General features: G+C 15.7%; 7 protein-coding genes across 7 annotated transcripts, besides 67 other annotated features; 2 read left to right on the top strand and 5 right to left on the bottom strand. All coding sequences in view use genetic code 6, as the record gives it.

Moving 5' to 3' along the window:
• Positions 1 to 466: 466 nt before the first annotated feature.
• Positions 467 to 1,107, bottom strand: IMG5_127460 (hypothetical protein; the record flags this gene model as incomplete). Its single annotated transcript, XM_004032181.1, has 4 exons — positions 467 to 685; positions 748 to 850; positions 896 to 973; positions 1,035 to 1,107. Coding segments are annotated over 4 exons (473 nt in total), but the record flags the coding sequence as incomplete, so codon positions are not given.
• Positions 1,108 to 1,276: 169 nt separating this feature from the next.
• IMG5_127450 (protein kinase domain protein) lies at positions 1,277 to 3,055 on the bottom strand (the record flags this gene model as incomplete). The annotated part of the gene is made up of 7 exons (XM_004032180.1): positions 1,277 to 1,324; positions 1,425 to 1,633; positions 1,686 to 2,084; positions 2,145 to 2,584; positions 2,655 to 2,722; positions 2,767 to 2,910; positions 2,966 to 3,055. 7 exons carry the CDS (start codon positions 3,053 to 3,055, stop codon positions 1,277 to 1,279), a joined length of 1,398 nt encoding a protein of 465 aa, XP_004032228.1.
• Positions 1,348 to 1,414: a microsatellite.
• Positions 1,647 to 1,684: a microsatellite.
• Positions 2,597 to 2,644: a microsatellite.
• Positions 2,609 to 2,644: a microsatellite.
• Positions 2,668 to 2,705: a microsatellite.
• Positions 2,730 to 2,760: a microsatellite.
• A 194-nt stretch (positions 3,056 to 3,249) lies between the features above and the next one.
• Positions 3,250 to 3,303: a microsatellite.
• Positions 3,270 to 3,333: a microsatellite.
• A 299-nt stretch (positions 3,334 to 3,632) lies between these two features.
• Positions 3,633 to 3,710: a microsatellite.
• A 167-nt stretch (positions 3,711 to 3,877) lies between these two features.
• Positions 3,878 to 3,904: a microsatellite.
• Positions 3,886 to 3,939: a microsatellite.
• Positions 3,940 to 4,662: 723 nt separating this feature from the next.
• Positions 4,663 to 4,757: a microsatellite.
• Positions 4,698 to 4,766: a microsatellite.
• Positions 4,704 to 4,788: a microsatellite.
• Positions 4,728 to 4,785: a microsatellite.
• Positions 4,789 to 6,554: 1,766 nt separating the features above from the next.
• Positions 6,555 to 6,589: a microsatellite.
• A 1,027-nt stretch (positions 6,590 to 7,616) lies between these two features.
• Positions 7,617 to 7,684: a microsatellite.
• Positions 7,626 to 7,694: a microsatellite.
• Positions 7,636 to 7,691: a microsatellite.
• A 300-nt stretch (positions 7,695 to 7,994) lies between the features above and the next one.
• Positions 7,995 to 8,061: a microsatellite.
• Positions 8,005 to 8,051: a microsatellite.
• Positions 8,005 to 8,058: a microsatellite.
• Positions 8,011 to 8,060: a microsatellite.
• Positions 8,051 to 8,098: a microsatellite.
• A 736-nt stretch (positions 8,099 to 8,834) lies between these two features.
• Positions 8,835 to 8,864: a microsatellite.
• A 30-nt stretch (positions 8,865 to 8,894) lies between these two features.
• Positions 8,895 to 8,942: a microsatellite.
• Positions 8,914 to 8,965: a microsatellite.
• A 143-nt stretch (positions 8,966 to 9,108) lies between these two features.
• Positions 9,109 to 9,151: a microsatellite.
• Positions 9,152 to 9,274: 123 nt separating this feature from the next.
• Positions 9,275 to 9,304: a microsatellite.
• An 87-nt stretch (positions 9,305 to 9,391) lies between these two features.
• On the top strand, positions 9,392 to 10,944 carry IMG5_127440 (major facilitator superfamily protein, putative; the record flags this gene model as incomplete). The annotated part of the gene is made up of 2 exons (XM_004032179.1): positions 9,392 to 9,647; positions 9,692 to 10,944. The coding sequence occupies 2 exons, from the start codon at positions 9,392 to 9,394 to the stop codon at positions 10,942 to 10,944; spliced, it is 1,509 nt and encodes a 502-aa protein (XP_004032227.1).
• Positions 10,945 to 11,179: 235 nt separating this feature from the next.
• Positions 11,180 to 11,250: a microsatellite.
• A 120-nt stretch (positions 11,251 to 11,370) lies between these two features.
• Positions 11,371 to 11,427: a microsatellite.
• Positions 11,388 to 11,419: a microsatellite.
• Positions 11,422 to 11,481: a microsatellite.
• Positions 11,482 to 11,952: 471 nt separating this feature from the next.
• Positions 11,953 to 11,992: a microsatellite.
• A 1,631-nt stretch (positions 11,993 to 13,623) lies between these two features.
• Positions 13,624 to 13,714: a microsatellite.
• Positions 13,715 to 13,842: 128 nt separating this feature from the next.
• Positions 13,843 to 13,885: a microsatellite.
• Positions 13,886 to 14,129: 244 nt separating this feature from the next.
• Positions 14,130 to 14,187: a microsatellite.
• Positions 14,188 to 14,824: 637 nt separating this feature from the next.
• Positions 14,825 to 14,885: a microsatellite.
• Positions 14,825 to 14,900: a microsatellite.
• A 531-nt stretch (positions 14,901 to 15,431) lies between these two features.
• Positions 15,432 to 15,477: a microsatellite.
• Positions 15,472 to 15,555: a microsatellite.
• A 571-nt stretch (positions 15,556 to 16,126) lies between these two features.
• Positions 16,127 to 16,174: a microsatellite.
• Positions 16,131 to 16,176: a microsatellite.
• A 724-nt stretch (positions 16,177 to 16,900) lies between these two features.
• Positions 16,901 to 17,718, top strand: IMG5_127430 (hypothetical protein; the record flags this gene model as incomplete). Its single annotated transcript, XM_004032178.1, has 2 exons — positions 16,901 to 17,091; positions 17,148 to 17,718. The coding sequence occupies 2 exons, from the start codon at positions 16,901 to 16,903 to the stop codon at positions 17,716 to 17,718; spliced, it is 762 nt and encodes a 253-aa protein (XP_004032226.1).
• Positions 17,719 to 17,797: 79 nt separating this feature from the next.
• Positions 17,798 to 17,846: a microsatellite.
• Positions 17,847 to 18,639: 793 nt separating this feature from the next.
• Positions 18,640 to 18,672: a microsatellite.
• Positions 18,673 to 19,039: 367 nt separating this feature from the next.
• Positions 19,040 to 19,073: a microsatellite.
• Positions 19,074 to 19,627: 554 nt separating this feature from the next.
• Positions 19,628 to 19,686: a microsatellite.
• A 505-nt stretch (positions 19,687 to 20,191) lies between these two features.
• Positions 20,192 to 20,239: a microsatellite.
• A 173-nt stretch (positions 20,240 to 20,412) lies between these two features.
• Positions 20,413 to 20,475: a microsatellite.
• Positions 20,476 to 21,079: 604 nt separating this feature from the next.
• Positions 21,080 to 21,145: a microsatellite.
• Positions 21,081 to 21,129: a microsatellite.
• A 185-nt stretch (positions 21,146 to 21,330) lies between the features above and the next one.
• On the bottom strand, positions 21,331 to 21,781 carry IMG5_127420 (ubiquitin conjugating enzyme, putative; the record flags this gene model as incomplete). Its single annotated transcript, XM_004032177.1, has 1 exon — positions 21,331 to 21,781. One exon carries the CDS (start codon positions 21,779 to 21,781, stop codon positions 21,341 to 21,343), a length of 441 nt encoding a protein of 146 aa, XP_004032225.1. The 3' UTR covers positions 21,331 to 21,340.
• Positions 21,772 to 21,813: a microsatellite.
• Positions 21,780 to 21,826: a microsatellite.
• Positions 21,781 to 21,816: a microsatellite.
• Positions 21,827 to 24,297: 2,471 nt separating the features above from the next.
• Positions 24,298 to 24,373: a microsatellite.
• Positions 24,317 to 24,422: a microsatellite.
• Positions 24,342 to 24,396: a microsatellite.
• A 1,105-nt stretch (positions 24,423 to 25,527) lies between the features above and the next one.
• Positions 25,528 to 25,577: a microsatellite.
• Positions 25,531 to 25,591: a microsatellite.
• Positions 25,536 to 25,570: a microsatellite.
• Positions 25,556 to 25,595: a microsatellite.
• Positions 25,584 to 25,637: a microsatellite.
• A 45-nt stretch (positions 25,638 to 25,682) lies between these two features.
• Positions 25,683 to 25,718: a microsatellite.
• A 324-nt stretch (positions 25,719 to 26,042) lies between these two features.
• Positions 26,043 to 26,403, bottom strand: IMG5_127410 (methionine-r-sulfoxide reductase, putative; the record flags this gene model as incomplete). The annotated part of the gene is made up of 1 exon (XM_004032176.1): positions 26,043 to 26,403. A coding segment is annotated over one exon (361 nt), but the record flags the coding sequence as incomplete, so codon positions are not given.
• A 497-nt stretch (positions 26,404 to 26,900) lies between these two features.
• Positions 26,901 to 26,975: a microsatellite.
• Positions 26,904 to 26,964: a microsatellite.
• A 31-nt stretch (positions 26,976 to 27,006) lies between the features above and the next one.
• IMG5_127400 (ubiquitin-conjugating enzyme e2w, putative) lies at positions 27,007 to 27,796 on the bottom strand (the record flags this gene model as incomplete). The annotated part of the gene is made up of 5 exons (XM_004032175.1): positions 27,007 to 27,099; positions 27,149 to 27,222; positions 27,337 to 27,433; positions 27,557 to 27,584; positions 27,636 to 27,796. The coding sequence occupies 5 exons, from the start codon at positions 27,794 to 27,796 to the stop codon at positions 27,007 to 27,009; spliced, it is 453 nt and encodes a 150-aa protein (XP_004032223.1).
• Positions 27,226 to 27,312: a microsatellite.
• Positions 27,438 to 27,513: a microsatellite.
• Positions 27,797 to 27,947: the final 151 nt, after the last annotated feature.

Raw genomic sequence — 27,947 nt, 5'->3', positions numbered from 1 at the left:
AATAATAATAATAATAATTATAGAAATAATAATACAAATAAATAATTTGTTTAAATTGTTTATTTAAAGAAAAATGATTGTTTATAATAAAACAAAAATATAAATAACTAAGAAAATAATTAACAAAAATAATAGACAGAAATTTTCATTTAAAAATGATAAAAAAATAAAAAATAGATTTAAAAAAAATTAATTGAAATGTTATAAATTTAACTGAATTTTAATATTATTTAAAGTATTTAAAAAATATGTATTTTATATTTATCTATAAACTATATATATTTTTTTTTTTTTTAAAAAAAAAAAAAATCAATTAAAATAAAAAACAAAAAAAATGATTAATAAAATATTATTTATTATTATATAAATAATATCCAATTTTTATTTATTCTAAATATAAAATATTTATCATCCATAAATTCTTCTTAAACCTAGAATAATACTTTTTTATCTAATTTATGCATACGGATCTTCTTTAATTTTCGGTTAAGAAAGTCTAAAAGTTGTTTTCATTTATTTATTTTTTATTATTTTATTATTTTATACACCCGAATTTGGTCTTGTAAATTAAGTTTTCGAAAAAAAATCATTTTCTCCTGCAAATCTGATTCTATTATAATCTCTTAAACTTTTAATATAATTTTATCTATTCCAACTGAAGCCACTTAAACCACCTTCATCTATTCTTTATATTTATTTATTTTTAAAAATAAATATTTATTTGTTTTGTATAAAAATTATATTTACTTTACATAATTATCCCTCCCTGTACCATCATTATGATAATGAATATGTTTTGCAGGTAAATTATTATTTATTGTTTTATATAATCTTCTTTCCCCAAATGTTCCTTTATTTTTATTAATATTTAAATAAATAAATACTATTAAATTACCTATTTCAAATCCTTTAGGATCATCTGGACGACCTTTAAATATACCTCCATTAGTTCTTGAAATATAACTATCTCTTCCTTTTAATTATTTAATTAAATGTTATATTAATAAAAATTATTATTATTTCTATAAAAATACCAGATCCATTACTAAGATAATGTATAACTTTAGCCTCTAATCTTGGTTAGAAATATTTTTATGAACAAGCCATATATTTTATATAACTGTTATTTTTTTTTATATTAATATAATTTTTTTTAGATTAGAAATTAAATATATAAATTAGTTTATTTTTTATATATTTTAAAGAAATAGTGCAAAAAATAAAAAAAAAAATAGTTTTTAATTTTTTATTAAAAAAATAAATATATATTTTTATTTCAAATATATATTTCGCCCATCATTTCAACAAATTCATTATAATCAATCTATAAATATTTTTTTTTATTAAATATAAATATATATATATATATATATATATATATATATTTATATTATTTATATATATATATATATATTTGTATTTACTTCTCCATTTTTATCCTTATCTGCTCCATCAATAAGTTATGTCCAATAATCTTCTGTATAATTTAAAGAATTTCCCTCTTCATTTAGTATTTTTTATAATTCTTATTTAGAAATAGAACCACTTCCATCAATATCTAAAGCTTAAAAAGCATAATACAATTTTTCTTATTTCAAAAAAAGTTATCTTTGTATTGAGGCAGCAACAAATTCTAATTGAAAAAAAAATAAAAAATTAACAAATAAATAAACATTAAAAATAACCTGTATATTCAATAGTTCCATTTTAATCTGTATCAATTTACTTTAATAAGTCAGTAATCTATTCTTATTTACCAGAAAAAATTTTTATAGCATTTGAAATTTCACTAACACTCAAAACACCATCATTATTTTTGTCCAACTATTTAAATAAATTACCCAAATCTTTAATTTCAGATTCAGAAAGTCTACTAGCAATGAAATTAAGTGCGATTTTTTTCAATTTGGTAGTTCCAGCAAATATCTTGAATTAATTTAAATTAAAATCTTTTAAGTTTTCTAAATCTTTATTAATCCAGGAATGATCTAGTATTTATTTAACTGAAGGCCTTTAATTTTAATCTTAAAAACATTAATTTATTAGATCTATAACTTCTTTACTTACATTATCGAATTATTTAACTTTATATATAAATCATTTTAATATATATTTGCATATAAATTATATTTTATAGAAAATACATTAAAATGAATATTATTTTTTTTATATTCTTTCAAATATTTTCTAATCTGTATTTCCATAAAAAGGTGGTATACCAGATAAAAGAATATATAAAATAACTCCTAAAGACCACGAATCGCATAATTCATTATATTATCCACTTAAAACTTCAGGAGACATATAATAAGCGCTACCAGCTCTACCTTAAAGTTATTTTTTCTCTTGTTAATTTTTACTTTTAAATATACAAGAAAGACCAAAATCTGCTACCTTTATAGATGTAATATCATCTTTTATATATAAAAGCAGATTTTCAGGTTTTAAATCTCTATGACATATCCCATGAGAATGGCAATATGATAATGCTAAAGCAACTTATTTAAAAATTATACGAGCTTCTTATTCAGTAAACTTCTAGCGAGTAGTAATTAAATCGAACAACTCACCTCCTTAACATAATCTAAAAGATTAAATATAAAATTAAATATATATAAATATATATATATATATATATATATATTTATTTTTACTCCATAACTAAATATATTTTTCTTTAATCTTCATATATTTCATATAATCTTATTATGTTTGGATGATCCTTTATGTTTATTTTGATTTTATTTTGATTTATATTTTTTTTACAAGTTCTCTCATTATATTTATTTCGTTCTAAAACATTTATTAATTTTCAATAGAACTTTTTTTTATTATTTTTACAGCTCTTCTTAAATCTGATCCCTTTTGGTTTACTTCTATTACACTTCCAAATTATCCAGAGCCTAATTACTTTTTTAAGATAATTTTATAAAAAATAAAATAAAGACATATTTTTTTTTTTTACTTTTTTATTTTTCATATCATAATAGTCATCAATTTTTCCATTCATTGATTTAATAAACCACTATTTTTTAACAAGAATATCTTAATCCATATTATTTATATTTTTTATTTATTTTATAATTATTAAAAAAAAATAAACTAAATAATATATAATCTTATAATATAAATAATTTAATATAAATATTGTCACAATTAAATTGATATTATATAAAGTAAAATATATATAATTATATTATAGAAAAATTTTATTTAAAAATAAAAATTAAATCAAAAAAACAAGCTTATATTTATTTTATTTATAAAATTTTTTTAATTTAAAAAAATTTATTTATTTTATAATTTTAAAAAATATAATTAATTTTAAAATTTAATATAAACTGAGATTAATAATTAAAAAAAAAAAATCTCTTTAAATTAATAAATATGTATGATTAAATTAATAAAAATGGATAATAAATATCAAAATATTTAGACATGTTAATATAATTTGAATAAAATAAAGAAAAAACAACAACTTAAAAAATAAAGTATATATTATTATAAAAAAAATAAAATAATTTTTAATTATTATAAAAGTTAAATAAGATAACCAGAAATGAATAATATAATATAAAAAGAAATAAAAAATTTTAATCAAAATAATGTAAATATATAAAATAAGTATTAGAATATATATATATATATATATATATATATATATATATATATATATATATATATATATATATATATATATATATATATATTTTAAAATATTTAAGAATCTATTTAAATCTTCTTTTTTAATGTAAAAACATTAATATGAAGACGAAAGTTAAAGTGATTACGACAATGAAGATGATTAAATAGATAATTATTATATAGAGGCAAAAAGGTTAGGCTTTAGTAAAGAAGAAGATATAGATTAATATATATAGAAATAAAAAGATAGAAATAAAAAATAAAAAATTATATAAATAGAAGAATAAAAAAATAATATCATTAATATCATAAAAGAATAAAAAAAATTTTTTTGTTAAAATAATATATAAAAATAATAAAGAAAAGAAGATTATGAAAAAGTAGAATAAATTTTTTATTATGATTTAGAAAAAGAAAACTAGAAAAAAATTGAAAGTTAATAAAAAATTCTTTAGATTAAATAAGAATATGAAGAAAGAGAAAAACAAATTTTAAAAAAAATCAATAAAAATTAATAATAATAAGATTTACATAAAATTAATTCAGAAAAATGGAAAGATTTTATGTATTTTTTTTTCTGATTCATAAAAATATTTTTTTATAAAAAGAGAAGTATAAAATAAAAAAAAAGAAGAAATAGAAAAGTAATTCGAATAAAATAAAGAAATTCAAGAAAAATAAGAAAAAATAGATATTTAAAATAAATAAATTAAATAAAAAATAGATTTTTTTGAATAATAAATCATAAACTTTCAGTTTTTTATTTTTGTTTAAAATATATAAATAAAAAAAAATATAAATATAATAGTACAAAAGATACAACAATAAAATGTCTTTTTGATTAAAAAATATCTTATTTAAAACATATATCTTCTATTCCATAAAAAATAACAGATAAATTTAAAGATATAAAATAATATACATTAACAAGAGATGGAATCACATCTCGTTATTAAATATTAATATTTCCTTTTGAAGAAGAAAATATAGAATTTTCTTTATAATTTTTAAGTAATAATATAAATATATATTTAAATATTTGTATATATATATATATATATATATATATATATATATTTCTTTATTTTTATATATATGTATATATATTATATTTTTTATTTATATTTTTATATTAATATTATAATTTATATATAGAATATTTTCTCAAAAACAGTAATTTCGAAATTCTTTTAAATCTTTAATCTCATCCTAACGAAAATCAGTCTTAAATCGCATTAAAATCATTTAAATAGAAAGGTTTTCCATTTTTTCTAGTAAGCTTTTTCATTGGAACATACACAAAAATCATATAAGACGACTAAGAATCTTAATACATAAGCAATTATTTAATAAATCCTATTAAATTTTATTAAATATAAGAATAAAAAGAACTAAAAAGATGTATTTTTTTATTTTTCGATACTTTACAAGGCACAGGTTCTTAAAAATTAGAAAATTAACTTGAAAAGTAATTTTCTGATTTTATATAAGAAAAACAAATTAAAAAACTTCAAAAAATAAAACCAGAAATATCACCTTAAAAAAAACTTTAGGAATATAAAATATAACTTATAAAAAATATGGAAATTGGTAAAAAAATCTTCTCAGAAAACAATGTTTTTCATATGTTTTTAAATGGACATTTAAATTAAACTAAAGGAGTCCTTATATTAAAAAAAACTTCCTTTTTTTTACAAAAAAATACATCTTTTGAATAAAGTACTCATTTTTCAGAACTTACTAGTGTTCTAGAGTCTTCCAAAAAAAAAGAAAATAACTTTAATTTATTCGAATTTTCACTTGATTATCTATTAAATAAAGGTTTTGATATTTTGGGTATTAAAACCTGTTTTTTTAATTCTTAATCGCTAAAATAGTTTTAAAAACACGTCAATAATTCTCATTTTGAAGTTAATTAGCCTCTATTAGTGTTAGCCTTAGAATCTAATAACATGAAGGAGAAAATAGGAAATTTTAAAAGGAAAATTGGTTAGATTTTAGGAGAAAAAAACGTCGAAAATATACTCGAAACATCTTTTGAGAATAGTTTTTTGGTTTATTTTTTTTCTGGACGCCTTTAAAAAATCAAAACGATCGAAGATGTGTAAAAAATAGAAGATTTTGAATCCAAAAAGCTATATTATAATAAACCAGAGCCATTTTATCCTATATTTTAGGTACAAAATAGTCCTTTTAAAAGCTATTTTTGTATACTTGGCGGAAAGAACAATTTCACTCCTCAAAAATACGGCAAAATACTAAATAAAATATAAAAAAGAGGTTTTGTAATTGAAAACATAAAAGCAATTTAAATAAAAGACTAAATAAACGAAGATATAATATTTAAAAAAGATAAACTAAAAAGCTTATTTAAAAATAATGTTCTTGTTCTATATATAAAAGGTCGAAACTTCTCTTTTTTAAAAAATGCCCTTTTATTTAAATGTGGTGAATATAATCCATTTATTCACTTTAAAAAAAAAAACAATTAATCTATAATACATCTAATATTGATAAAATTAACCTTTTTTAAGAAAATATATTGAATAAATATTTCCCATAGACATTAACTTTAAACAATAATGATAATTTTGGGGAAAAATTCCCAATTTTTATAATTTTATGGCCTTTTTTTAATTAAAATATGTTCCATATAGATGAAGATTTGGCCTTTTTTTCATAAAATAAATGCGAATTAATTGGTTTTTAGAAAATAAATGGATAAAATAGGAAAAAAATGAATAGAAAAATTCTCTAAAAACTTATTGAAGAAAACTTCGATTTGAGTTTATAAATAAAAAAAATGGATAAATATCGAGAATTATGTAATTTTATATCAAATTTAATTTCTGAAGAAGATTTTTATTTTGGAGCTTTTCGAATATAAAATATTGATTAAAAAAAAACAACAAAGATAATTTTTTTATCAAAGAAAATTTTTTTAATTAATTGCCTTTTGTTCATTCCAATAAAAGTATAAATGAAAAAATCCTTTTAAATTTAATGAAAAGCACTTCTAAAGAAAAATTCCCTTTTGAATTTTTTACACTTTTCTTTTTTTAAATTTAAAATGAAGATACTCTTATTGAATTTTCTAAAAATATTAAAGTTTAACTATTTGATGATTTAACGTATAAAAATAGCTTTATTTTTGATCTTCCTATTATAAATAATAATAAAAAATATATTAGTTTATAATATAATAATATTTCTTAGTAAAATCAAAATTTTTAAATTAATTCTTCTTTATTGATTGTTTCATAAGATCTATTTATTGAAAAAATTAAATTTTTATAATTTTTTAAAATATTATTTTAAAATGGAAACTTATTTCCTGCTCTAATTTTTTAAAAATCAATTTAAAATTAAGAACTTTCGACATTATTATATGAAAATATTAAAGAATTTTCTATTAATAATTAATTAGAAGAAGACATTTCGATATTATAATTAATAAATTAAAGTCTAGATATTTTTTTAAATAAAATATAAACTTAAAAATTTTATATTATATTACTTTAGAGCTATTAAAATGCTATTTTTTATACGTAAATAAAATAAAAAAAAAATTAAAATATTTTAATTAGAAAATAATTTGTACGTGAAATTATACTTTTTATAGCAAATTATTAAGAAAATTTCGAATTAAATAGTACTAATTTTCAATCTTTTTAAATTTAATAAGGCATTTATAGTAGTAATAATTTCTAATGTTTTGAAAAAGAAATTTCTTTAATTTAAAATATCAAATATTTTAATGAAAAAATGAATACATTAAATTAATTATAATAAAATTAAAAATTTTATTATTTTAATATCAAGAACAGATTAAACTTTTTAAATTCTAAAACTTATTTAAATAATTTAATAATATGGATTATAAGTTATGGATATAAGAGTACTTTAGTAAATGACTTGGGATAATATAAATAAATTTACAGAATAATTTTAATTTGAATATAATCTATAAAATATAGTTAATTTATATTTTATATATATAATTATTATATATATATATTATTATATTTATATATATATTTATATATTTAATAAAGTAAAAATATTTTGAAGTTAATAATGATGGTATATATTCTTTTCTTAAAATTTAAAAAATTTAAGAAGAAGTTGATTTTATTAAGATTTTCGGAAAATTAGAATACAATTAAATTGGAGAACTTTTAAATAAAAATAATGAAATATTAGAAGAAATAAATACTTCATTTTTAATTTTTACAGAAAATTAAAAGAATGTAAAAATATAATAAATAATTAGTTTTAAAATTAAAAAAAGGTTAATAATTTAATAGAATTTATTTTTAATTGAAAAATAAAATAAATTACTTTTAAATAAATATATTTAAATAGAAAAAAATAAAAAAAATATAAATAAATAAAAAAAATGTAAAAAAAATATATATATATATATAAAACACATTTTTATATATAAAAAATACAAGAATTTATATAAAAAGTTGCATTAATTTTATATTTATATATTATAAAAAAGTAATCATCAAAAAACTAAAATCGCAATCAAAAAAAACAAAAAATACCCAAAAAATAATAAAAAACTAAAACTTCCACAACTAAAAATTATTTTTGTTTTTACCGGCGTTTTACTATGTGCTTAATTAAATCTTAGGACATCACCCTAAGCAAAAACAACATCAATTTCCTAATCTAAAACAATAACAGTATCCTAACTATCTCCTGTATCTAATAATCTACTGAAATTAACTTTCCATTCAAAGCTATTCTCATCAAAAAATCCATTTGGTTAAGTTAAAAAAGATTAATTTGTATCTTCAATTATACTGTTTCTTGGAAATTTTAAACTAGACCACATGTCTTTTATTTATATGTTTCCATCAAGATCTTCACTGGCTGATACTATATCAAGATTTTCCATATTAGAACTACCAAAACCTATTCCTATATATCCATTATTTATGCCGATTAAATTAAAATCAATGCTTTAATCGTTTATTTAGTATGTTATAAAAAAATTACTTAATTTAAATGTTTTTGATATACAAATACTATTATCACTTTTTATTAATGATATTATAATAAATAATACTAATAATAATTGCTTCATTATTTTTTAAATAATATTTATTTATATTGACAAAATTTAAAGTATAAATAAATTTTTTGATTATATTTTAATTTTATTTATAATTTTTTTATAAAATATAAAAAAATTAAAATTAAAAAAAATGTATATAATCATCAAACTTATAAAATACAAAAATAATTATAATAAAAATATATATATATATAAATATATAATATATTTTATATATATACCTATATATATTCTATGTTATTTTTAATTATTTATGCATTATTAAAACAATGAATTTTAATTATTTTATTTATTTTTTTATAATAAATATTATTTTTATATTTATAATTTTTTTTAATTAAATTTAAAAATTATACTATAATTATTCTTTATATATATTTCAATTTATTTAATTAATATATGAATTTTTATAATTAACAGAAAATTTTTAATCTTTTATATATTTAAATTCATTAAATAAATTATTTTTTTACGTATATCGAAATTATAATCAAAAAAACAATTTTATTTTTTATTAATTAAATTTTTTATAATAAACTAATATATTATAATTTATATATATTATATTTAAAAAATATATAAAGATTAAATAATTTTATACAAAAAATATTAATAAAAAAAAATATTTATTATATATATAAAAAAAAGTGAATAAAAATGGATTAAATAATGAATGAATCGTTTTTTGATATGCATAATTATTCATTATTTGACGAGATATTAGAAAATAGAATAGGCCAAGGCAAAGCCTAATATTTAATATCAAGTTGCTTTTATTTTGCCTAACTTTATGAAGGTGCAGAAGCCGTAGTAGTATCATTTGTCCTTCCAATAATAAAATATTAATGGGATTTATCCGACGCATAAGTATAAACAGCTTATTCTATAATATTTTTCGGTTGGTGTTTTGGATGTAAAAAAAATTAATTTTTTTTTTAAATATAAATAATATTATAGCTTTAGCCTGTGGTAAAATGTCCGATGTATATGGCCGCCGCAAAACTATGATTTGGGCCTGTTGTTTATAATTTATAACCGGATTTTTATCCGCATTTAGCCAAGATTATATCTAATTTATAATCCTTAGATGTTTATTTGGTTTTTCGAACGGCCTAGTATGTCCTTTAACCTCTTGTTACTCAACCGAAATCGTTCCATAAAGCAAGCGCGCTAAATTCTTCGTTCATCTAAGCAACGTGTTTACCCTCGGCGAGATTCTAGTAATCTTCCTCGCTATGATTTTACTAAAAAACTTTAACGAAGGTAACTGGCGTACACTTCTTTTCCTAAGTAGCATCCCAGCTTTAATATCTCTATTATTAGGATTAAAATACCTAATAGAATCACCAAGATATTAACTATGTTGTACCCTACAAAATCTATCCCGAGTTTTCATAAATCTAAACTATATGGGAAAAATAAACCACAATCAAGGCTTTTAACCACTCACTGATCATGAAAAGCAGTAATTATTAATCTGGAGTGAGGCTTCATATTAAAGGCAAAAGCATAAAATAGGTAGTATTAAGCAGCTTTTCAAAAAAGAGTATTAAAATCTAACATTTAAACTAATAGTTATGTGGTTTAGTTTAAGTTTTGTGTATTATGGCATTACAATGACTTTTCCTTTTATTATTATGAATATTAGAAACAAAAATATGTCTGAAGATGATTTCGAATACGAAAATAAATAATTTGATTTCATGGGTATTTTCCTATGTTGCTTTGCAGAATTACCGTCTAATATTTTAGTTTATTTTACTATAGATAAGCCTGCTTTTGGAAGGAAAAATAGTATGATTTATGGTTATTTTGTATGCACTATAGTCTGTTTTTATATATATATATTTGAAAAAAATATAAATTTCATGTACTTCTTTTTAGTTGGAATAGTTAAGTTTAGTATTAATTATAATTTCTGTACTATATATCCTTTCACATCTGAAGTATATGAGACTGCAGTAAGGACAACTGGCTTAGGCTTGAATAGTGGAATGAGTAGATTTGGAGGTATTCTTATGCCTTGGATTTCCTTTGAGTTTTTTATTTTTGGAGAAAATGGACCATTTTTAGCATTCGGAATTGTGAGTGCAATTAGTGCTATAGCCGCTTTTACAATAAATCATGACACTAGGAATATAATTTTAGATCAATATCATAAGGAGTAAAAAAAAAATGAAATTTAACTTTAGGATATTATTAAAGCTTGATATCAATTTATATTTTTGTATTTATTATTTATATCTTTAATTATTAAATAAGACATTATAATCTATATTTTTTATACTTTATATATATATTTATATATGCCATTTTGAATATTATATAATAAATGAAAATTAATAATAATAAAAAAAAATATAAACTTAAATAAATATATAAAAAAAATTATATAATGTATATGCATATAATTTGTATTTATTTTATATATAATTATAGTATTATTATTTATATTTAAATTGTTTACAAATAAATATTGTATTTTTATTTTTAAAATAATATATATTATTTTAAATATGCATTTTATAAAAAAAATTATATTTTTATTATGACAATAATTTAATTAATAACTATTTTTCTATTTTTTATAATTTCAAAATAAAAAAAAAGATTAAATAAAAATTTTTCTAGTTTTGAATATATATGTTAAATAATAAATTTATATAAATATATATAAATATATATTTATATATTATTTTATTATTTTTTTTTTAAAATATTTATATTACTATTTTTTACTTTAAATAAAATAATTGTTATATATTATTTACAAAAAAATAAATGATTAAATACTTAATATTATTATCATTATTATGTTTAATATACACTTAACATAACAAGAAAATAACATTAAAAATAAATAATTTTTAAGATACTTTTTATAATACATAATTATTTTTCGGAAAATAAAAACAGCCTTTTAATTTATAAATAAACACTGTTTTTTCAACTACCTGCATTCCTGATATAAATTGTAAAAATTGTAAAGATATAAACCTTTGGAAAAAATATGACTGTTCTAAAAAAGAAGGGTGTTTTTTTTAAGATTAGAACGATTAATAATAAATATAATACGATTAAATTAAAATAACAGGCAAATTTATATAAGATTAAATATATTTTAATGAAAATAATAATGATGAATCAATTTTATATAAATTTATGTTAATAAATTAAATAGAATCTTAAAATTAAATGTAAACATAAGGAATATTAGGTATATATATAATTAATTATATACTTATATTAATAATTATAAAAAATATAAGGTTTAGGAAGACAGAATATATAATAAGATTAAAACATATTAAATTTAATGTAAAAAAAAGGTATAATAAGCAACAATATATTCTCCATATATATAAGCAACGGAAATAATTGCGAAGATTAGAATTTTCTTACTCTAGGTGGCTTTTAGCCTGAAAATATCCTCGGCGATATTCATTATATATAACTCCAGCCTAAAATTGAGAAATGGCAAATAGAAATTTCCGAATATAAACTTTAATATTTAGACTAAATATAATTTTTAAAAAATTTTAAAGGCTAAAACATCCTTTTAAACATAAACGAATAAAACATAATTTTCCCAAAAGAAGATATTCCTTTATTGATTTAAATTTTCAATAAAGATTTTTAACTAGACTGTTAATTTAAAAATCAAAAAAGCATAATTTGTAATGAAAAGAGCATCTAAAAATACCCTACTTTTTGGTTAAAACTAGGAAAAAAAGAAACTAAGTTTTTTAAAATATAACCTGAAGACTATATATAATACAATATATATAATATAGCCTAAAACCATGTTTATTTAAAAATATATCCATCTTAAAGTGAAAATGAGAATATTATTTAAATAGGAAGTATTTTATTAAAAAAATACTATACTATTTTTGATAATGAATAAAATAGAATAGGCTTTGCTAATCCTAAAATTCAGAATATTAAGCTTTTTTACTAAACAAATATTTTTAAAGCCTATTTAGGTCTATTTTTGTTAATATTAATACTACTTATAGCACTTTTATCATGCAAAATTATTAGTATGTTAGAATAAAAAAGAAATTCTACCTAAAATAATAATAAAATACCTGAAAACTTAGATATTGGTAATAAAGTAAATAATAAAACTGAAGAAGTAAACAATAGTGTAGAAGATTCGAATGATATTTCTGAAGAAATTAGTCAAGATGAAATATCTAATATAGATAATTCACATAATAAATCTACGTCGAGAAAAATTGAAAATATTTCTTAATAAAAATGATAATATATTATTATATTTTAAAAATATGAAAAATATACAAATTGCATATAAATAATAAATTAAAAAAAAATTAAATTTAAATAATAATAATAATATTTTTATTAAATAAAATTATTGTTTATACATTTTTATTTGTATTTTAAAAATTTTTATTTATAAAGTCTATAAAATATATAAGATATAATTTTAGATATTTTTTATATGAGATTATAATATTAAAAAAAATACAGTACAAATATAACAAAAATACAAAATAAAATTATTTAATAAATATAATAAAATATTTATTATGCATATAAACATAAAAGTAAATAAGTCATTTATAATTTTTAAAATATTTTGTATAAATATTATTATTATTATTATTAAAATTATTATTTTTTTATACTTAAGATTTATTAGAATTAGCTAATGAATTAATACTAGTATTTACTTATTTAATATTTTATTATTATTTTTACACAATATATTTTTAAATTGTATCTTAATTAAAAGGTACATAAATTTCCTGATCTAAAAAATTATTATTAAATAATTTTACTTTTGAATAACTAGTTGCATTTTATAAATTTGCATTATTATTAGATTATAATAGATTAATTATTTTATTCCTAAATAAAAGTATATATATATATATATAATATAAATATATATATATATATATATATATATATATAAATATATATATATATATATATAAATTTTATATATATGCGCATCTTTATTTATTTATTTACTATATTTTATTTATAATCGATTAATAATATGTTACATTTATATTTTTTATTATTATTTTATTATATTATAATTTTTTTTTTAAATATATTTTTAATTTATATACTTTTCTTCTTTTTCTTTTTTTTCTTCTTCTTATTATTTTTCTTATAATTTTAATTAATCTTATTTATTTTTTTCTTATTCATTTAAAAAACTATTTGATTCATCATCACTTATACTTGAATTCATACTTTTTATTTTATCACTTTCACTTTTATCAAATTCAGTTTGATTATTTTTATTGCTAGACATCTCTTCATAATCATTTTCTATATATTTTTATTAATATTAGTTTTTATTTTTTGATTAGAAAGATTCATCTCTTTTTTATTTTTTTATACTTTCTTCATCTTATTATTATTATTATTATTATTATTATTATTATTATTATTATTATTATTATTATTATATTGTTTTCTTTTATATTCCAATATTATCTACTTTTTTCGAATAAATCAACTATATTTTTCTTATCTTAGAGTGATGAATTAGTAGTATTATTATTATTTTTACTAACTATTTTTTCAAATAAATATAATTAATCATTTTTAACACATATCTTTTCTTATAATACTAAACATTTTTCAAAATCTAATCTATTTTCTTAATTTATATTTAACATTCCTAAAAGTAAAAAATAGAGTCCTTTTCCATATTTTTTTCTTACAATTTCCAATAAATTCCCCAAAACTTATTCATTTACAATTCTTTTCTCTAAATTATACAGATTTTCCAAATTAGAAAGGCATCCCATAGACAATGCAATAAGACCTAATGAAAAAATACAATTTTTATCATTATTTTATTCTAATTAATAATCTTATTTTTATAATAACTCCGGTGCCAAAAAACACTCTCTTTCCAAACCTAACGCATATTTACGAAATCCACATAAACCACCTGTTAAAAAAAAAATATCAGTAAGTTTAAAATGTCCTTAAATATTAAATAATATAGTCTTAGGTTATATATCATTGTGTATTATTCCTATATTTTTTAAATATATTAAACTTTATAATATAGATTCTATAAGATTATTTATTTCCTATATATATATATATATATATATATATATATATATATATATATATATTTATATATATATATTAATTTATATTTATTTTATGTATTTTCAAATATATATATGTTTACATTTAATTAGAAATCTTCTTATTTTTTTATTCTTATTAAAATTTCAGTTTTTAAATTATTAGGGAAATATTCATAAAAATAATTTACTTTATATAAATTTGAACACATATTTTATCCATAAATTACTCTAGTTTTTACTAGTTTTGCTATACCTGGGTGATTTATTTATATTTTTTATTTTAAAATGTTATTTTAGTATTCTTTGCACTCTTATTTTGAATTAAAAAGCTTAGTTTTCATACAATAATAAAAATCTCCTTCTATTTATTATTCTATTTGCTATATTTATTATTTTAATTTATAAATTTTTATTTCTCCATAACATTCATCAACATCTTTACTTAATAAAAATTCCAAATTTTCCATTTATATATTAGATTATTATAGAGATGTAGTAACTAATTATGAAGAAATCCCTACTAAATTATCATTTTAATTTTAACTTTATTAATTATATTCTAGTTAATTTCCCATTATTTATAATTTAATTTTTTGGATTGTTAATTTATGAATAAAAATAATTAATTAATAAAAAAATTATTATAAATATATATATATTTATATATATATATATATATATATATATATATATTTTATTTTTTACATATGTATATATATATATATAACTAAATTGTTACACATATTATATTTCTAGAATTTTCATTTATAATGCAAATTTAAACAATATTTTTTTTATTATTTATGTTTATATTTATTGTGATATTGTAAACTTTACTTTTTTTTTATTTTTTTTGATTACCATATTTAAGTTTTAAAATATAATTTTTTATTTTAGATATAAATAAAAAATATATTTTTAAATATAATAATGAGTAAAAATAGTCAAAATAAATAATGTCTAAATTACTTTCTTTTTAAATTCACACAATAGAAACTTAATAATATTATAAATAATTAAATTTTATAAAATTAATTTATAAATAAAAATGTTAAGATATTGTATATTTTTAGAATTTAAGAATAAAGTAATTTATATAAATATTATGAGTATTTTTTACTAAATAACAAAAAAAAAAATAGTATTAAAATTAGCATACATATAATATACAGAATATTATATATTATAAAAGATTGTTATCAAATTAGTATAAACTAATTTGTAAAAATTATTGAAATTTTATTTATTAGTTAATTATTATAATTAATACACAATAAATTAAAAAAGAATTAAAATCATAAAAAAAATATTTTATTAAATAAAAAATATAATATTAATAAATAAATAATTAAAAAAAAAAAAAATTAGTTATTTAATATATTTGTTTTTTTTTATTTTATTTAATATAAAAAATTATTTTATATATTAATATATATATATATATTTATATATAATTAAGTTTGTAATATTTTTTTTTCTTCTTTTTAATATGTTTTTTTGCAAGTAAATAATACTTTTTGTATTAATTTAAAAATTTTTAAATATAAATATAACTTTAGATATTACATAAAATTAAATAAAAATTAATTGATATAGTTCATATTTATAAATATTATCAAAATAATTTTCTAAATATTTAAATTTGTTAAAAAATTTAAAATATTATATGCAGTTTGGATATTAAAATTTATAGTCATATTTTATTTTTATTTTTATACTACTTCTTAACTATATAAATTTTATGTGTATAAATATTAAAACTTTTATTATATAAAAATAGTCCAATATTTAATTTTTAAAATATAATTTTATAATTTTTGAATATATAAATAATAAAACAATATCTAAAATATATATAAGAACTACAAAAAAGAAAGCTAACATACATATATTGATTTCTTTTTGAAATCAAATATTTATATATATAAATATATTTAAATAAAACTAGAGCTTATTTATATTTTTTGTTAATAAAAAAATATGTAATTAATAATAATAATAAAAAAATTAGGATTAAATTAAAAAAAATACAAATTAACAAAAGATAATAGAAAATAAAAAAATAAAAAAAATGCCAAAATCAAAAAGAAATAAAGTCATTTCATTAACTAAAACAAAAAAAAATCCTATTGGTCATAAATAAAAGATAAGTAGTAAACTAAATGAATGTATCGAAAAATACGATAATATATTTCTTTTTTCTCATTAAAACATGACAACTATACCTTTTAGACAAATATAATAAGAATGGAATGATTCAAAGTAATATATAAATATATATATACATATTTATGAATTTATTTAAAAAAAAACTATAGATTTTTCTTAGGAAAAAATAAAGTAATGTAAGTTATTTTAGGTAGAGATTAATAAAATGAATAAAAAGAAAATTTGCATAAATTATCTTAATAAATAAAAGGAGATTGTGGTCTTTTATTCACTAGTAAATCTCTTAATGAAGTTTAATAGTAAAAATTATATAATACATAAATACTTATATAAATATCAAGATATTTTAATGAATATGAATGCCTAGAATATGCCAAAGCCGGAACAATAGCAGATGAGACAATCATATTATAAAAAGATAGTGATGTATTTAAAACTTTTTCACATTCGATGGATAATTATTTAAGATAATTGGGTATTGATGTAATGTTAAATAAAGGAGAACTATAAATTCAAACTGATTTTATTTTATGTTAAAAAGGAAAAGCAATAAATACTGAATAAGCAAAAATATTAGTAAAAAATTAAAATATATATAAAACAATAATATATTTACTAAAATAAAATTAGAAATTATTAAAACAAAAGAAAGCATAATTTAAAATAATTTTAAAATGTTATTATCATAAGCCTAAATTAGCTTTTATTTAATTAGAATGAATTATTATTATATATATAAAATATAAGTATTATTTTAAATAAAAATACATTTAAAACCTTAAAATAGGCTAAAATACAAATATATGTATGTAAATAAATTATATATATATATATTTATATATATTATAATTCAAATTTTTAATACTTATTCTTAAAATGAGTTTTGTTTCTTTGGTATTTTTTATTCTAACTAAAAAATTACTGACATACTATTTCTTCGTATTTTTTTTGTTTTCTTTTTATCTTCTTTTTTACAAGGTGTCAAAAAATTAATTTTTTTTTCTTTTCTTCGAAATATTTCTACTATTCTATAACTTAACTATAACTTTTTCTTATTTTTTCGATAAATTCAACCTCATCTTCAAACATTGAATAAGGATAAATATCAAAATCAGCATCCTTTTGAATTTTTTTGACTATAAATGCTTAAGTTTTTTCCGGATTTTCCAAAAACTAATTAAAATCTCCTAAATTTCTGCACTATTTTTCTAATTAACCCTCTATAATCTTTTCAAAATAATTTTTCCATTCCAAATTATCCTTTAAAATATCAAAATAATCATTTAAAAGTTTGGAAAGAGCTATAATAATCCATTAACAATAATTTTTTTAGTTTTATTTTTCTAAAATTTTTTCATGCAAAAAAATTTCTTATAAAATATTTTCTTAAAAATTTTTTTTTAAATAAAACGCATTTAAAAATATCCAATATTTCTTGCAATAAAATAGTATTTTATTAGTTTTTTTCAATCAAATTCCATAAAATTTCAAGAATTTTCTTCTTTTTAATTTCCTCTAAAACACTTTAAAAATCAGTCAAAATAGCATTTTTTAATATTTTTAAAACCTAAATTTTTTATGTATTTTTCAACTGTTTTTTTTGTAAAAAAACACCTATTTTTTCCATATTTTCTACTAGTTTTATCATTATTACTAAATTATCTTATTATTAAAAACAATATTCTTTATTATTTTCTTATTGTAATTAATATTCTTTATTTTTCATTGATTAAATACTATTGAAAGCATATTATTATAACATTTCTTCGATTATTTTGCCACAATTTATACTTGTTTCGGCTTTTTATGTCTATAATAGTCCTTCAAATAGCATTTCTTAGTTTTCTTTTTAATTAAGAAATTTAAAAAAAATACATCCTGAGTATACAAAATATTACTTTTCGATTATTTTAACTAAAAGTTTACTGAAATTTTATTATTAATAAATTTCCAAAAACATAAATTTTTATAGATATTCTTAAATTTTTTCAAATTTAATTTACTAAAATTAATTTTCATTTTATAAGCTTAATTTTTATTTTTCAATACAAAATATCTCTTCAATAAAATTATCTTTTTTTTATATATATATTTAACAAAAATTATAAATAAATTACATATAGAATCATTCTAAATATGTCTAAATAAACTATTTAATACCCCTCTACTTTAAAAAGCATATTAAATAACAAATTCTGGATTAAAAGTTAATAATTATTACATTAAATTATACCAAAAACCTGCCAAAACATCATTCAAATCATTATATTTTAATAAAAAAGTAAATAACTATGCAAAAAAAACCTAACAATTTTTTTCTTAGAAAAACTATTTTGTAATGACTTCACATTTTGATTAAAATATTTCATTCGAAACACTTGGATATTTATATACTCTATTAAAATTCTTAAAATCAGGATATTCAGTAGTTATGTAGGATATTAATTATTGAATCGCTAAAGGGTTTTCGTCAAAAAATTCAATTATTTGTTGATTTCCTTTATTTAGTTCTTATATGAAAACGGTTTCTTGTCTTAATAAACGGTTTAGAATGTATAAATCTTTTGAATTTTCTTAAAGAATTTTTTAAAGGTTTTTTTACATTTTTTTCTTTTATTTTTTTTATACGTATATATATATATATATGTATTTATATATATATATATATATATATATATATATATATATTATTCTTAAATTAATAATTTTATTAATTCTTCTTACACAAATTTATAATTTAAAATTAATTTGATTTTATATTTAATATTAAAACAATTTTATATAATAAATATTATGTTTATAAATATTTTCATTAAAATATAAAACATATAAATTTAAAAAAATTGATTATTATTCTTATTTAATTATTATTATACTTTTTTACATATCCAAATTAATTTATAAATATATAAATAAAAAAAAAATTCTATATATTAAAAACTTGAATTTTTGATTATTTAAATATATTAATAATTATTTTCAGACTTTAATATTTATTTATAATATCTAAAAAAAAAATATTTTTTTAAATTATGATAAAATAAATTTTAATAGCATATTATTTAATATGAACTTGTTAAATAATATATTTGAATATAAAAATAAAAATTAATAGTATTATTTTATATATAAATACTATTTTTTTCTAAAATTCTTTATATTTTTTTATTTTTAATATTAAATTAAATCAAAGTATTTAATAATTTAAAATTAAATTTATTTATTATATTTAATAATTAAAATTAATGATTCTATTATATATTAGCAATTTTTTCATCTTTTTATCTTTAATAATTTTTTTATTTTATAAATTATTCCTTCATATATAAAATTTTCTAAATAATTAATTTAAAATATTTTTATTTTATTATAAATTTACAATAATATATAATAAAAAAAATAATTTATATATTTATATTTTATTTTTTTATTTATTATATAAAATATTGAATTTTTTTATTTTTTTATAAATATTTTTTATATGAAAAAATCTTAATTTTATTGTATTGAATTTTAATTAATATCTTAATATTGATATAATTTCAATTTATTTTTTTAAAATAAAAAAAAATTTTTAATTTTAATATAAATATACATTTACATTATAAATTATATGGATTAAAGTTATATTTAATAGAATATAAATATTTATACGTATTTAAAAAAAAAATCTAGTTAAAAAATATATTTAAAATGTAAGATTATATTAAATATATAAATAACTTAATAAATAATAATAAATTTATATAGTATTTTTTAAAAAATCAATTTTATTATCACACATATATTATTAATAAATTTATTTTAAAATTTATTATAGTTCTTTCATATAATTATATTCGTATGAATATATATAAGTTTTTAATATATATTTGAATTATATATACTTATATTAAAACCTAAAATAATATTATTTTTATAAATTGATATTTTTTGTTTAATATATTTATCAAAGTTTATATTAAAATAATTTTATTTCTTTATATATTAATTTATTTATAAAAAAATATTCTTAATTATTTAAATCAAGTTAATATATTCTTTTCTAATTAAAGAAAAAATATATATATGTAATAATTATTAAAAAAATAATAAAAAAATAAAAAAAACATTATAAAATAAATAAAAAAATATATACATAAAAATAGATTTTAATATGTAAATATAATGAAATAAATTAAGAAGAACATATAAGAAAAAAAAAATATATATTTATTTATTTCCGTTTAAATTTATATTTTATATATATATATTTATATTAATAAATAAGCTAAATTATATATATATATATATATATTTTTTTATTTTTTTCTTATTTCATATTTTTTTTTTATAATCAATTTCAATGACAATGTTTAGCAACCCATTATTAAGCAGTTTTTTTGAAAGTATCAGGATCTTCTTTGAATTATTTTAAAGCTTCATTATTAATAGCCGAATCGAGATTAGGTTAAGCAAGCATATTGACAAGAATTTCAATTACTCCTTTAATTTGTTTAGTGGGTACCCATTCTTTTTCTCCAAGCATTTCTTTGCATACTTCTCCATTTTCTAATACATTAGGATGCCAAATCAATGTATCAAATTTAAATTCGGGCATTTTAAAAGGATAATTTTCAGGGAATGTGCATGATATTTTAAAGTTAGCGCCTGCATAAACGGAATCTTAAGGTCCTTCAACATGAAAAATCCATTTATTATTTTCATTAGATTTTTCTACTTTTATACCTTGAGGCGCATTTGCTGTTAAATCAGCAAATTCTTTTTCCATTCTTTTATTCATTTTTTTTTTTTTTATTCTTTTTTTTTTTTTTTTTTGGATTTTTTTATTTATTAATTATAATAATATATATATATTAATTTTCTATATAAATAAATAAAAAAAAAAAGGTTTTATATATATATATTTTTTTTTTATATAAATGTTATTAATTTTATATAATTATTCTTCTTTTGATTAGAAAAAATAATATTTAATTTTAGCTTTTTAAAAAAATATAAAAACTATTATAATTTATTAACATTTTGCTTAATATATCCATATTTTATTTTATTTTATTTTAATAATGATTTTAAATAAAAAATTGATTTTATATGATTTTAATGTATATATAGAAAAAAAAATACTAATAATATATAGAAATAATATTTTCAATCTTTTTAATTATTAGAATCATTTTCTTCATTAAATTTTTAATACTTATTTACTGCATTTCTTACCCTATTATTAACCAATATATTTAATTTTTTAATATGATATCTTCTAAAGATAAGGAAACCAATTACCCCTAAAATAATTCCTAATGCCACACTTAATACAATAATAATTTCTTTTTTGACTTTTTTATTATTATTACTTTTAATTATTTTTCCTGAATAAAGATTATTAAAATTATCCCCTTTGTCATCTTATTAATTTTCCTAAATAGAACCATGTGCTAAATACTATAAACATTTTAATGATTAATTTTCAAAACTTGAACATAAAATCGATACTAAATGATCCCAGACATTAATATGATAATCTTATATAATTAATCCATTAACACTTAATTTAGGCCATTCTAAAATATCAAAATCTTAAACCTTTTCTTATATTTTCTAAAATACAGTATTTTCTTTATTATTATCATTATCTAAAGAAACCCATGAGTTATTTTCAATTTTTTCGATTTTGCTTTTAAAAGAAGGAAAATCTTTCAAAATCTCATCACTACAATTAATCAAACTATCTTTCTACTATTATTCTTCCTTATTCATCTCTATACATTTCTTATAAAATTTTTTTATATATATCTTCCACATCTAAAAAGACTATTAAGAAATTAAATATTATCTAAGTTCAATTAAAAGAATATCATGTGCTAATTTATTATATATGTTTATTATTTATATAATTTTTTTTTATTACGAAAATATTAAACATCATTATGAGCTACACAATATTTTCCTTTTGAAAAACAATCATATTTAATAATATCTTCTTCATTAACTCTATCACATTAAGCCTCATTTTTTTGACATAAAGATACTATTTTTTTGCTATTATAAATAACAGGTATAGGATTAAATTAAATTTTTTCTTTCTAATCAAATAATTCAATAAAATCTATTATTTTTTCGATTAAATCATAACTACTTTTCTATGTAGATTAGAAAAAGTAATTTATTTCTGGGTATTCTTTAGTAAAAGGTTTCGCAAATTAAATATTAGCTAAAATATAAAAATCCTACTATTTTTATTAATCTTCCTTTAATAATTCAAATAAATTATTACCTTCTTAATCATCTTTCATTAAAAGAGCAATTATTTAATTATTTTCATCTATTTATTTATATATATATATATAAAATATATGTATATATATAGATAAATAAATAAAATAATTTAATTATATATACTATAGGATTATGAAAAAGGTTTATTTTTATATGTATTTTTAGGATCATAATATATAATTCCTTTTGCCCCCATTTAATAAGCATTAAACGCTTAAGATCCAAAAGGACAATTGTATGATATTTTTATGTATATGTACATATCTAAATTATATATTTATTATAATTATTGCTTCTTTTCATCTAAATCGAAGATTTGGCATAAATCATAATCTTTGTTTGAAGAAAGCATTATTCCAATATTTTATTTTATATTATATTTAATGTTTCCAAAAAAGGCATTTATTAATTCGATAGGTTAATCTATTTTTAAAACATTAATATTTTATATTTTTTAGAGTTTTTTTTTTTTTTTTTACTTTATTAATTGAATTTTTAACGATATTTAGATGATTTAAATGTTAGTCGATGTATTAATTAGTTTATTTGGGAAGATTATATAAAATCAAAGATTATTAAAAATATGAAAACTAATAATGATTTATTAATTAAAAGCATTTGATAATATTAAATAATTAAAATGTTATTTTTATTAAATGAATATATAAATATATTAAAATATATATATATGTATTAATATTAAAGCGATTATTTTATTTTTTCTGTATTTTTTTTTAAAACTTAATCAATAAAAAGAAGTCAAGAAAAAATGAATAATTTTTTTTTTTTATATATTTTTATTTTAAAAATAATACATCGAAATAAATTAACATCATTACAAATTAATAAGGGATTATGAAATTAATTTTTTATATAAAAAATAAATTTATATATTAATTTTTAAAGATATAATTAATTTAATTGAAATTTATTTATAATAATATAAATTAAATAATATATAGATATTATTTTAAAATATTAATAAAAAAAAAAAAAAAGATTTTATAAATAAATAATTTTAAAAAAAAGTAAAAAAATTATAAATTATTAAAAAAATAAAAATAAAAAAAAATGAATTTTATAAAAAACAAAAAATTTATAAAAAAATAAATTTAAAAATATAATATTATAAAAAAAAAATTATATTTTTCATATTTATAATAAAAAAAACAAATAAATTATAAAATAAATATACTTTAATATATGTAAAAAATAAATATATATATATATATTAATTTCTATATAAATATATATATATATACTCTATATTAAAATTAAAAAATATCACAAAAAATTCAAGATTAATAAAATTTTTTTTATAAAGGCAAATTTTTCGCATTCATAATAATATAAATAATCTTTTAAATCTTTAAATTTAAACATTATTTCATTATTAAACTCTCTCAAACTAACAATTTCTTCTAAACTTTGAATTTCTACATCTATTTCGATAATTTATAATAAAAATAAATAATCTGGAGTTAATAACTCTTATTTTTATAAAAAATTTAGACTAAAACACTTAGAAACAGCTTTAGCTGGAATTTTAAAACCATCTTAAGATATAATATTAACATTTTATAATTATGTTTATTCCTAATTAATATTCTAATCCACTTATAAATAATTATTTAACAATTATTATGTTATTTTAAACCTACTTTTTATATCGAAAATATTAAATCTGCCCTATCTCATAATTATTGACCCTATTTAGTCTTTTTCAAGTCCCAAAAGTGCCAAAAGTTCTTAATTAAATCCAAATTCATATTCTTCTATATTCTAGTTTTCGAAATTGTATTTTTTTTGGAAAAAATGAACATTTTATTACCTTAATTGAGCTAATAAATATATTAATCAGCTTTTAAATTAAACTATTAAAACTAATCAGAATAAAAAGGGAGATTTTTTTCCATATAAGTTAGTTAAATTTGCTTTGAAAAAGTATACCATTCTTCCAATTTATTCGAAAACTCCAAAATTTCTTCATGTTTACATAGTTTCATAAAATTCCAAATAATTTAAAAATGTTTCTTAGTCTTCCCAAAACTACCAATATCCATTTTAATAATTCCTTGAAAGTCTACACAAACATTCATTGGTGGTTTCCAATAATTTTATGATGAGTATTTCTTTTCAGAAACAAAGTCAGTTTCAATTAAAATATCACCAAAAATATTATAATCTTTTTCAGGAATAATATCCCATTTTTAATTTATATAATATTTAGGATTCTATATTTATTTAATCTAAATATTTATATAAATATATATAAATATATATATATATATATTTATATATTTATATATTTATAATTTTTTTTGTATTTATATTTTTATTTACATTTATTTTTTATTTTTAATTTGTTTATATAGTTGATGAAGAATGACTTAAGTTTTCTTAGATTTTATATTTTTTTTTTTATATCTTCTTCTTTTTTACCAATATTTATTTTTATAATTCATCCTAGTTTTAAGTTTTTCGTATTTTTTGAACTTTTTTGATATTTTAAGCTTTAATTAGACTTATGTTTTTTTTAAATTAAGAGTTTTTTTTGAAATCTATTGAATAATTTTATTAATTAGATAATGTTTTATCTCTTGTCATTTTTTTTTTATTTTATATATATAAATTTTTTATATTTTCCTTTAATTTTATTTATATTTTTTTTTTTTTATTAAAAATTATTAATTTTTTATAAAAAATATATATATATATATAAAATCAATTTTATTTTTAAAAATCAATAGAAGCAGAATTAATACAATATCTAAGTTAAGTATTTGTAGATCCATCATCAAAAACATGGCCTAAATGAGCCCCACAATTTTTGCATAAAACTTCTTTTCTGACCATTCCATGACTTTTATCAATTTTTTCTAATATGTTTTCTTCAACTCCTTGACTAAAAGCTGGCCAGCCACTTCCGGAATCATATTTAGTTTAATAATTGAATAATTTAATATTACAAACCACACAATTATACTATCCTGGATTAAAATGTTTATCATAAATACCTGTAAACGGTTATTCTGTAGCAGCATTTTAGGTAACATCGAATTAAATTTTAGAAAGACGATTTTTTAATTCGTTTTTATCGACTTTAAAGGGAAATTAATTATCCATTTATTAAGAATAAAGATATATTGGAAATTTACTTTTTTTTTGGAAAAAAATTATTTTTTTTATTATAAAATTATTCATTAAATATATAATATGTTTTTTTTAATTTATTATACATATAAAATTAATTTTGATTAATATCATTAGAAAGTTTAAAAAAATTCTTTTATTTAATAATTTATTTTTTTAAATATATATTGTAAAATATTTGTATAAATAAAAAAAAAGTACTATTTAAATATTTTTTTTTATATAGAAAAATTAAAAATCTTTATTATAATAAAAAAATATTTTACTATTTTTATTTTTATTTTATATTTTTATAAAAAGAAAAAATTATTATTATTTTAAAATTGATAAAAATAAAAATATATAGATTAAAAAAAAAATTGATGATAAGAAAAAGAAGTATAATAAAAAATTAGCAAAAATATATATAAACTTTACATAATATAATTTAAATAAAATAAAATAAATTATTAGTAAAAATAATAACTAAAATTTATAATATATATATAATTATATAATATATATATATATATATATATATATATATTTATATATTTTATTTTTATTTAAATAATCAATAAAAAAAATTAATTGTATTCAACATTTAGTATCATCATAACTCCATAAAAAGGCTTTTGGACCTCTCCCTTAAGATCTTTTACAAAACTCTGCATCGTTAAATGGTCTAGCCTATTAAATATTTAATTAATTATTTCTTTATAATATATAAAAAAAAAACTTTTTTTTATGCTGATGAAAGCATTGAAATAATTGAAAGACAAACTGATGCTACAGTTAATGCAGGACTCCATTCTTTATATATATATATATATATATATACATATATATATATATATTTATTTATATATATATAATTATATATATATATATTTATAAATATATTATTTTTTTTATATTTAAATATACCATCATATAATATTGATAAGCAAATAAATCCATTTGAATATATATGTTCATGATCTGGTACTTTTCCAATAAAAATTACTTCAGGAGATTCAATAGGCTACATATATATTTATATATATATATATATATAAATATATATATATATATATATATATATATATATATATATATATATATCATTTTATTAAAAAAATAAAAATCTTATTTTTATTTCTTATACATATTCTGGTGAAAATTTAAATTATAATCTATTTTTTTATTTTATAAATGTATATTTAAAAATATATATATTTTTATACTTAAATTTTTCATCTGCAAATACTGTTTCTTTGGAGGCTGTAAATTCAATATGCCAAATTTGAAGATCATTTTTGGGTAATGTAACTTAAAATTAATCTTTATAATTTTTTTATATTGCTTCTAAATCTTTTTATAATCTTTTTGTCATACGTGCTTACATTTTTTTTATTTTTTCTTTTTTTATTTTTAATACAAAACTAATGTAATTATAATATATAATTTTTATAAAATATTAAAAAATTTAATAATATTATGGTTATGTGTATTAGTTATATATTTATTCAAAAAATTTTTTTGTTTAATATTTATTT

Source organism: Ichthyophthirius multifiliis, assembly GCF_000220395.1.
Source record: "Ichthyophthirius multifiliis unplaced genomic scaffold scaff_1120509251003, whole genome shotgun sequence".
NCBI classification, from domain to species: Eukaryota; Ciliophora; class Oligohymenophorea; order Hymenostomatida; genus Ichthyophthirius; species Ichthyophthirius multifiliis.
Note: the sequence above shows the minus strand (reverse complement) of the source record. Positions and strands in the feature narration are given on the sequence as shown.